Source organism: Procambarus clarkii, chromosome 71 (assembly GCF_040958095.1).
Source record: "Procambarus clarkii isolate CNS0578487 chromosome 71, FALCON_Pclarkii_2.0, whole genome shotgun sequence".
NCBI lineage: Eukaryota > Metazoa > Arthropoda > Malacostraca > Decapoda > Cambaridae > Procambarus > Procambarus clarkii.
In genome coordinates, this window is record NC_091220.1 from 18,977,284 (window position 1) to 18,988,521 (window position 11,238).

Genomic DNA, 11,238 nt, shown 5'->3' on the forward strand with positions numbered 1-11,238 from the left:
AAGCTGCTCGTTGAATTTTTCATGGACGGTATCATCTTGCAGCCTAATACCTCTGTGTGACGCATTTAGAGTGAAAAGTTTGTCCAGGCGTCGTCAAGTCGCCTTAGCTGCCATCAGTCCTCGATCTTGGCGTCTCGTCGGCTAGCTACCACACCAGTCTTCAGTTCTGTCGCTGCTTTTTACTATTAAATTGCTTCTTTGTCGGTCAATTCTCTTAAATCTGAATATATTGTACATAGTTGTTGTATCTCCCCTCAATTGTCTATTATCATCCAACGTGGAGCGTTCACTGTGGCTCTCACTGAACACAAGCCACCTCAGCTCTGGGAAAAGTCTGAACGCTTATCTCTCTACTTATCGAGTTTTACTTTATGATTTGTTAAATGTGAACTCCATGTTGGAACTGCATACTTATGGGTTGATCTTACCTAAACTATTTGCAGTATGGGGTTTTCAAGGCCTCTGTCTGGGGTTCCAGAAGGCTACACTAATATTTTACCAGCACTTGAAGGATGCTGGAGACTTTGTTTGGTTCATGTGTTCCTCGGACGACAGATCATTTTCCCTGTTTCTGGGTCCTACATTACTGACCCCAGGGACAGTACATTAGACAGTACTGTCCCTGGGGTCTTCTCTCCGTCCCTCACCTATTCCTGTAACTTTAGCCCTGACAAAGGCAAAATTTTATCTGACGTGTTTCAGATAGAGGCAACGGATCTGGCTAGTGTGGAAAGCCTCGCCTTGGGCTATAACCTCGAGAGGCTAGGCGAAGACTCGTGGTCACAATGATAGTGGTCTTTGTTGTGGCTCGTGTCTGTTTACACACATGCCGAGGTTGCTACACCTCTCCGATTTGGCAGGGCTGTTGTCAAGTTTACTCAACACTAAGCAATGCATGAGGACGCTCTCAAAATCTCACGAATCTCAACACCAGGCAATGCATGAGGACGCTCTCAAAATCTCACGAATCTCAACACCAGGCAATGCATGAGGACGCTCTCAAAATCTCACGAATCTCAACACCAGGCAATGCATGAGGACGCTCTCAAAATCTCACGAATCTCAACACCAGGCAATGCATGAGGACGCTCTCAAAATCTCACGAATCTCAACACCAGGCAATGCATGAGGACGCTCTCAAAATCTCACGAATCTCAACACCAGGCAATGCATGAGGACGCTCTCAAAATCTCACGAATCTCAACACCAGGCAATGCATGAGGACGCTCTCAAAATCTCACGAATCTCAACACCAGGCAATGCATGAGGACGCTCTCAAAATCTCACGAATCTCAACACCAGGCAATGCATGAGGACGCTCTCAAAATCTCACGAATCGCAAAGCCGGCAATGAAGGTTTAGCAACCTACGCCTGTACTTGATTGATAGTCGAAAGGCGGGATCAAAGAGACAAAGCTCAACCCACGCAAGCACAACCTGGCGAATACAACTAGATGAGTACTTCACTAGGCCAACAAGATGAATTCAAACTCGAAGCTAAAACTGGGCAATCTCTGGTCAAGCAGTTATGGACATGACACAACTCCATCTGCAAATTACCTAGTGCTGAATGATTCACTACATTATTACCGTCTATAAAATGCTGCAACTCGCATCATGCAAAGGAGGCATCAAGCTATTACTAGACAACCATTTAGAAGAAATATAAACATTCCTGTTGAAACTACAAGGCATTATTCCCCCTTACTCTGGTATGTAGACTTATATCAAAATGTAAACTGGCGCTTACAATGGTAAAGTTACATATTACATGCAGAATTTCAATAGCCAACTACAAATATAAAAAGAAGGTTGTAGGAGAAGACGTGACGGCCCCCCCCCCCCCCCCCCCCCACAGGGTATTGTATATACAATACTCTTCTTCTAGACTGAGGGGTTCCTACAATCACCCAACAACAGAGATAGTACCCCCAATATATAAATAAAAATATTCAGAATGAACAAAACATTTAGACAGCATCGTAACTAGTAAATACTGGCTGGGTCGGCGGATCTTGTATACTTGCTGACTGGGGGGAGGTGGGAAAGCGTTATCAAGCTTTGTTAACGTGTTATCTATGATTATCAGTGGCGTATCTAGCAAGGAGGACAGGAAGAACCCCTACCACGCCCTCGCCACTATAGTAAACATTATGAACCTAAAACCACACCCACCCACCGAGACTTTAACCCAACATTCACCCACCAAGAACCCAAACCCACACCCTCCCAGTAGCCCGTCCACATAAACAATGGCTAAAAGTCCGTTAATCCAGCCGCCATGCCCAGTGTTTATCAATGAAAAACACTTTACACCTAACTTGCCAGCCCGTCCTCAGACAACCCGTTCTCACACTAGGCTGTTTAAAGCAGCGGCCGGCCTCCCCAGACGCATTCATCAATTTTAACATACTGGGTATTAAAAATTGATTTGTTCTCATATATAAAAATATTATTATACCTAAAAATTCGATATATAGTTAGGGTTAGGTTAGATGTTTAGGTTTTGTTGGCGATTATTTGTATTTGAAGAACGTGGGTGAAGCATTTACAGAATTGTGGTTCGAACAGAGGACGTGAGCAAAGTACTTGTTCCGGAAGTGTTCAGACGTCATCAGTTGCGAGTCGTGTGTAAACCGTTTTTCATTCATAAACAGTGGGTTTGGCAGCTGGATTAACGAGCTTGGATCTTTTTATGTGAGGATGGGCTGCCCCAAACTATATAAACAAATGATATTTGAATTGAGCTTGAACTCGTTAGTCATCCCGTCCTCGACTCGGGTCCATTACATCCAGCCGTCGACCCCACAGACGCATTCATAAATTCTCCAAAGACCCAAAAGTGATTCCATGCACCCACCAAGCATGGTGGGTGCATGGAATCACCCACCTATTATAGCCCAAGGCGAGGCTTTCCACACACTAGCCAGATCCGTTGCCTCTATCTGAAACACGTCAGATAAATTTTTTTACATGCTGAACATATAGTCTTGAGTAGCATATAGTCTTATAGCCTTCATATAGTTTTGCGTAGCTGCACAAATGCAGATGTACCTAAATGTGTTAATAATAAAAAGTGCGTGGAATCATACTGTATATCACATTTCAAACCAGTAATGGAATATGCGGCTCCGGCGTGCAGTCTACATCAAGTCAACCACATGACGAAGTTGGAGAAAGTTCAGAAGTATGCCACCATACTGGTCCCAGAACTAGGAGGCAGGAGTTACAAAGACAGACCATTTCAGCGTTGGGTGGTACTCGAACGAGGGTACACAGATGGAAATCGAGTATTCAAATGAGCCACAGACATTAGAAATAATTATTTCTATGTCAGTAGTCAAAACAAAAAATTTTATTATTTATTCATTTCAATATACAAGAATTCTTACATTCTTGTAAAGCCACCAACGCACACAGCGTTTCAGGCAGGTCCTTAATTAATCCTAATTTTCCTCGGAATACGACCCGCCAAATCGTTTAGCAACCAGGTACCCATTCACTGCTGGGTGAGCAGAGGCTACAGTTAAGGGTTAGAGCCCAGTCAATACTTCTCGGCCAGGATACGAACTGAGGCGAAAGCGCTCACGAAGTTCCGGGCGAGTGCTTTACCACTGCGCCACGGGGTCTGCTGGGCATGGCATGCGCTAAATGTGAAGTTGTAGAGACAGACTCCATACACAGTTTCAAATGAAGATATGATAAGATCTCAATAGGTTCAGGAACATGTACTGTACACCAATTGAGAGGCGGGACCAAAGAGCCGAAGCTCAACCCCCCGCAAGCACAACTTGGCAAGTACGCTCTTCACTAACCCAAGTCTACACAAAACCCCAACGCACCTAAAGTCATCTACTCATCATGAACTCAACAATCACCATGAACCCCCATGATGAGTGTTGAACCTTAGGCTGTACTCATTCACCCCATTAACATTGATTACAATTCTCGTTAATTCAGCAGCCGCCCAATTATTTCAGAATGAAACCCCTTTCCACAGTGCGTGGCATTTCTTGTAGCCAAGCCCACCACAGTGAGCCGGTCGGCCGAGCGGACAGCGCACTGGACTTTTGGTCCTGGGTTTAATCCCAGGCGCTGGCGAGAAACAATGGGCAGAGTTTCTTGCACCTTATGCCCCTGTTACCTAGCAGTAAAATAGGTACCTGGGTGTTAGTCAGCTGTCACGGGCTGCTTCCTGGGGGTGGAGGCATGGTCGAGGACCGGGCCGCGGGGACACTAAAAGCCCCGAAATCATCTCAAGATAACCTCAAGATAACCCGCATATTTACGTGAGGTTTACCTGTAGATAATTTCGATAGCTCTTCTATCCTTGCTTGGTCTAAGGCCAGTCTTGTTCATGCTTATAGCCTACAAAGCCATCACAACCAGGTTGATCCGGTAACGCTCAAAGAAACTTTTAAAGTTCTCTATTGCAAACTTCGACTGACGTTCCCCTCTATATATCCTATACTGTGACAAACATTTGAAAGGCAGCCGTATATCTCTTGCTCTAAGTAACGTGAAACCATTTTGACCTCTACAGTTGTGACAAGAGAATACGAATCTACTGTAATATGTAGTTTATTATTATTATTTTCTACCACAGACGTAGCCACACATTTACAATGCTAACCAGCATATATACATTTGCTTCTGTCCTCCATGGACAGGGTTAGAGATGTGTTAAACATATAGCTCAGCGATTTATTGAACAACCACAGGTGATTCGGTGCTTTTAAAAATGCCAAGCTAACCTATCTACGTAAATACACAGATACACAGTAATATGTAGTTAGCGTAGCGCTCTCTGGCCTCGTAGTGTTAAAGGAAGCATTACGATATATTGCAAAGCCTAGTTGAGCAACAATCACCCGTCGTAATTACACATAATGACTACACATCACCCCTGTTTGTTATTCCCAACGACTCGCCTTGCATCATCCTGCGCAGGTCACATTAATATATTAAAAAGTATTGTTTGTGTTGGGTAACAGTTGAACAAATACAGGAGGGCGCTTTTGTCTTCTACGTTATCGTAACGTTCTCGTAACGTTATCATAACGTTCTCGTAACGTTCTCGTAACGTTCTCGTAACGTTCTCGTAACGTTCTCGTAACGTTCTCGTAACGTTCTCGTAACGTTCTCGTAACCAACGTTACAAAAGCAGCCTATTAACAAACGGCTCACAAATATCTCACGTTTTCTATGCATTGGACTCGACAGGTTAGGTAGGCTGTTTGGGTGCGTACGTTTCTGGTTAGGCTAAACTGTTGCATTTTTACGTCATTCAAGGGTCTGACCCAACAGCTGTAGCGGGGGGGGGGGGGGGATTTATTCACGAAAATATATCGTGAACACGTGCCACATGGGGAATGAAGCACGTGCCGCATGATGAATGAAGACCCGTGCCGCATGATGAATGAAGACCCGTGCCGCATGATGAATGAAGACCCGTGCCGCATGGTGAATGAAGCACGTGCCGCATGGTGAATGAAGCACGTGCCGCATGGTGAATGAAGACCCGTGCCGCATGGTGAATGAAGACCCGTGCCGCATGGTGAATGAAGACCCGTGCCGCATGGTGAATGAAGCACGTGCCGCATGGTGAATGAAGCACGTGCCGCATGGTGAATGAAGCACGTGCCGCATGGAGAATGAAGACCCGTGCCGCATGGAGAATGAAGTCCCGTGCCGCATGGTGAATGAAGACCCGTGCCGCATGGAGAATGAAGACCCGTGCCGCATGGAGAATGAAGACCCGTGCCGCATGGTGAATGAAGACCCGTGCCGCATGGTGAATGAAGACCCGTGCCGCATGGTGAATGAAGACCCGTGCCGCATGGAGAATGAAGACCCGTGCCGCATGGTGAATGAGGCACGTGCTGCATGGAGAATGAAGACCCGTGCCGCATGGAGAATGAAGACCCGTGCCGCATGGAGAATGAAGACCCGTGCCGCATGGTGAATGAAGACCCGTGCCGCATGGTGAATGAAGACCCGTGCCGCATGGTGAATGAAGACCCGTGCCGCATGGTGAATGAAGACCCGTGCCGCATGGAGAATGAAGACCCGTGCCGCATGGTGAATGAGGCACGTGCCGCATGGAGAATGAAGACCCGTGCCGCATGGAGAATGAAGACCCGTGCCGCATGGAGAATGAAGACCCGTGCCGCATGGAGAATGAAGACCCGTGCCGCATGGAGAATGAAGACCCGTGCCGCATGGAGAATGAAGACCCGTGCCGCATGGAGAATGAAGACGTGCGTATTCATACACAGTGCGGTACATCCCTTTCAAAATTATAAAATGAAAAAATGTCGCTGTTGATAACGTCAGACGTGTCTCCGCCAAATATATGGCTTCATGCTACTACTTCGTTAGCTACTCAGAACCAAGTGTCCATGTAGCACGGGCTATGGTGAGCCCGTAATGGCTTCAAAGGAGTAAATTTACCTCGTAGTGTGAGGTAAGGTGGCACAGGGGGGGGGGGGGAGGGGTAGGCCAGTTATTAATTAATAGTGTCTGATGTTGCAGCGTAATTTTTCAGTTATATAGAAATATACTCGTTTGAAAGTTAAGATTCTACTTAAAAGTATAGTCTAAAATATCTGTTTATCTAAGATCTCAGAAATTATTTTCCTCATAAGAAACCTTTAAGACCTGAGCGGACCCTTTCGCCTTGAATTTTCCCATAAGAAACCTTTAAGACATTAGCGAACCCTCCCCCCCCCCTAAAAAAAGAGGACCGCTAAGGTGTCCATTTTCCGGGGCCAAAAAAAAAGGAGCCACTAAGGTGTCATCCCTTTTTTTATTATTTGGAAAACTCTTCCAAATTACTATACCTCCCTCAAGCTATGATTTGAAGCGAAGTACAATGCCTAAAGCCAGACTCTGGTCAAGGAGCGCTCCCTCTCCCAAACACTGATGCAGACGATGAGTCACGATAACGTGGTTGAAGATTAGACACCCAATCTACAAATCAGAAGATGAATTAACGACGCTTAGGTCCTTCCTTGATCATTATCAAGTCGTGTAATTACAATTACTGCCTGTAAAGCCTACTTAACACCAACACTTAATAAGTAGGCTATTTTGCTCTAATCAGCTGACATAAGATTTATCTATAATTTCTAAATGTCAATATTCCTGAAAAAATGCATGCGGCTGCATTGATTTTGCCTTGGACTTAATACCGATCTTCTGATGTTTTCACTGACCTTAATATTAGCTGTAAATGAAGTTTACAACATCGAATTTGTGAAAATATCCCCCCTAATAATTTAAATAAATTGTGTGCTGTTTTATTTTTAATCAAGCTTATAATATTACTAATAGCAACTGATACTTCAAAAACCTCATCAGATAATGAAGAGGAAATGGGTGGTATTGTGATAAGTCTTTTATCTGGCTCTTTATTAGATTAGTGTCATTCTTCTCCCACTATATCTGATAACATTTATAGAGGAAGTGAAGGAATAAAAATATTAATTCTTAGGGAAGAAATGGGTAAACAAATGTAAAAACTGAACCTTCACATGTTCCCAGGCCCTGATGAAGCACCACTTGTCAAGGTCAGATGATAATGATAAGCTGGGGAAACTAACCCTGGTCTGGTATAATAAATAGAGTTGATGCTGACAACTCCAGAGGGTTTATAAATGTAGCTCTAGATTTTATAGAGGATAGATTTCTAGCATCACACTATCCTCCCAATAAAGTCAATTGTGGTAAAATTAAATTAAGAAATGAGTGCAAATGCTTTTCGCATTATTCTTTACACCAAAGAATACATTCACAAAGGAATAATAATGTTTTAGAAATTCACTTGTTTTCCTCTCAAATATTAAGAAGAGAATTACAAAGATTACGATAATTTATACCGAGGTGTCCGATATGGTTCCCACACAAGAGGTTGTTTAGAGGAAATAACGAAGTCGGAGAGAGAAACACTTGCAACTTCCACTACGGGCTCACCATAGCCCGTGCTACTTTCCCCGCTCCTGTACCAAGTAAGTCCTCTATGGACTCACCATAGCCCGTGCTACTTGCCCCGCTCCTGTACCAAGTAAGTCTTCTATGGACTGACCATAGCCCGTGCTACTTGCCCCGCTCCTGTACCAAGTAAGTCCTCTATGGACTCACCATAGCCCGTGCTACTTGCCCCGCTCCTGTACCAAGTAAGTCTTCTATGGACTGACCATAGCCCGTGCTACTTGCCCCGCTCCTGTACCAAGTAAGTCCTCTATGGACTGACCATAGCCCGTGCTACTTGCCCCGCTTCTGTACCAAGTAAGTCCTCTATGGACTCACCATAGCCCGTGCTACTTGCCCCGCTCCTGTACCAAGTAAGTCTTCTATGGACTGACCATAGCCCGTGCTACTTGCCCCGCTTCTGTACCAAGTAACATTTTGAACTATATCATATAATTTTTTGAGTTACAATTACTTACGTATAAAATGACCAAACCTAACCTACCTACCTAACCTAACGCCTCCGCGGAGGAGGCGGAAATGGGCAGTTTCTTTCATCCTGATGCTCTTGTTCACTTAGCAGTAAATAGGTATCTAGTGAGAGTTAGACAGCTGCTACGGGCTGCTTCCTGGGCATGTGTAACAAAAACGAGGCCTGGTCAAGGACCGGGCCGCGGGGACGGTATATACCTAACCTAACAAAGTCAGTAATTCATGTCCATAATATAATATTATTAGAAATAAACCAATTTAAATGTTTTTTTTATAAATAACGAAATCAACAGCATCATGTTCAAATTTAGGAGTGTGTTGCATACGATCCCAAGGTGAACAGTGGCTTGAGGTGAAAGAAAATATGCCCGACCTTCTCTTTTCGACAGCGGGCCTCTAACCCGGGTCCCTGGGTTGTGTGCAGACCACTGTTTGAAGTTACAGTATAAACACTACTCATATCTTGTGTTGTTGACAACCAACAACACTGCATGGGGCCCAGTTGCTCAACCCATTAAAATTACCAACAGTTTACTAACAGTTTACTGACAGTTACACGAGTCTGTAACTGTTAAGCTGTTTTTTCTTCCCTTCCTTCCTTTAATTTTAGGTCAGAACTTTGAATAACGTTTTCCGCTGTCCACGAAACAAAAAATAATGAATAATTAGACTACGATTAGTGGAGAGGGAAAGAGACGACGCTACCTGTCGACTGATGGGATGAAGGGAAGCTGCTCCGGGGAGATGACTGCTCCGTGTACCGTCACGTTGCGGCCGTCAGTGCTGCCTACGTCAACGCTGAGGCCGCCCGCTGATCGCACAGTCAACTGATTGATAGACTGAAACGTAAGCTGTTCTGGCGAGAGGTGCGGGAGGCGGGCCAAGCTCTCTTGCGGACTCGACGTCTGCCGCAGCGACAAGTGGTTGAGATTAGTGTAGGCCGGCATGGTGGATACCCTGTTTATCGTTACTGGCCGGTTGCCTAATTCTTTACCCAGTGGACTCTTATTAGGGGACACTGGGGACATGTGTCCCCTAGGCATCACCACAGACGCCAGGGATGGTGGTACGTCACTCACCCCATTATATGGCGGAGTCTGAAAACACGTCGACCCACCAACACCATATTCTCTGCGAGAATAGGTAGGCACTCGCTGTAGACCGTACTCTGAGCGCTGGTAGGAAGATGGCACCATACCAGAGATGGTGTGGTAGGGGTTGTAAGGGTCCGTTTCCGTTCCGGACACGACCTGGAAAGGGTTATAGTGTGTTGCGCTCATTCTAGCCCCCGTCATAGTCTGGTAGGGGTTATAGGAAGCCGGGCTTAAACTTGATCCCGTAGTTCTATAGGTGTTATAGGATGTGAGGCCTGTACTAGCACCTGCCATGGCCTGGTATGGGTTAAGCAACCGTCGGCCCATGACGGCCCCTCTTAAGTTGGTGTTATAGGTAGAGTGCGGAGCGCCAGCTTGCGAGGCAGCAGTTCGGGTCAGGTAGGGGCAGATGACCTGGTCTGTATTGTGGGCTGGGGTGGGTGAAGCACGGAACGAAGACTCGGATTCACCTCCGTGCTCCGAGTGCAGCTCACTACTATTAACAGGAACGATGGTGAATAAATGATGAGGTCCCTGTAGCTGCCTCCCGGTTGGACATGTGTCTGGGGGCGTTGCTGGCAGAAGGGTGGTGGTAGGGGGGTTAAATGCCCCAGGAGTGGGAATGCCACATGCCCCAGGTGCCGACGTTACAGTGGTAGCCTCCTCGCCTTCCCCCCCACTACTGTACCCAGTCTCTTCCTCAGTGGGTAGAAAAAATTTGTATCTTGAAGTCGCTCTATTATTCTTCTCGGAGGTTTCATTAGCCGAAACATCTGGAGAATTACGGTTGTATCCAAGGTACGGCCTGTGGTCACCTGTTTTATACCTACAGTCACCATTCACTCTACACACTTCAGCAGCGTGCACTTGGAGTGCACACGCTAATTCATTACTATGTTTCTGAGTGTGTGTAGTGGGAGGTGGCAGCTGGTGAGCGGCCAGCTGAGGCAAGTTATCGGGGTCAGCGGTCCTGGTGTCCTTACCCGAGACACGGGATTCACTCGCACACACCAATGCTTTCCCTCCTACACTCACAACCCTTTCTCTACTGCCGCATTTAACGCGATTATCAGCTCTGGCCTCTTCCTCAGGCATGGTGCCGATAATGTGACCAAGTTAAGAGGCTCAACACGTCACACGTGGTAGGTATACTGCATGACACTTGCGCCAGTGTTCACCTCCCACTGTCAACCATAACACTGACGTGCTGCCCTCTCCCGGGGACCGTGCTAACTCCAACCCCGCTACGGAGAACACCACCAAGGCCTGCCTATATACCTCCTTTCATCCTCTAATTACATTAAATAACCACATCAAACTAAATAATACATTATAACAATGTCATAAACACTAGAAGGAACTGTGGAAGCCTAAAGAAAAAGAGAGATATCCTGCAGTAAGCAGGTACAAAGTATATTCAATGGTTGCCTTAAAGCTTCGTGTCTGAAGACAGTTGATGTATGTGATGCAACTCACAGTAACCAACCACCACAGTTAGCCAGTATCATGTTCATGAGCCTAATGTAATGACCGCATACACATTGCTTAGATTTATATACGGGTTATGCATGTTTTTTTATTGTAGATGTGTACCCACTTCAATTTTGAGGTGGAACTTTCTCGACATTTTTTTTTTATCATCCTGTAGGGAAACTTGCTACACTGCATGGATACCAGCATC

At 45.6% G+C, this 11,238-nt stretch overlaps 1 protein-coding gene across 1 annotated transcript in view; it reads right to left on the bottom strand.

The window, feature by feature from the left end:
- LOC123745635 (sodium- and chloride-dependent GABA transporter ine) overlaps positions 1–10,769 on the bottom strand; it is a 58,202-nt gene extending 47,433 nt beyond the window's left edge. Inside the window, exon 1 of the mRNA XM_045726383.2 lies at positions 9,169–10,769. Coding sequence (XP_045582339.1) covers positions 9,169–10,652 — 1,484 coding nt within the window. The 5' untranslated portion in view covers positions 10,653–10,769. The remainder of the gene's footprint in view (positions 1–9,168) is intronic.
- Positions 10,770–11,238: the final 469 nt, after the last annotated feature.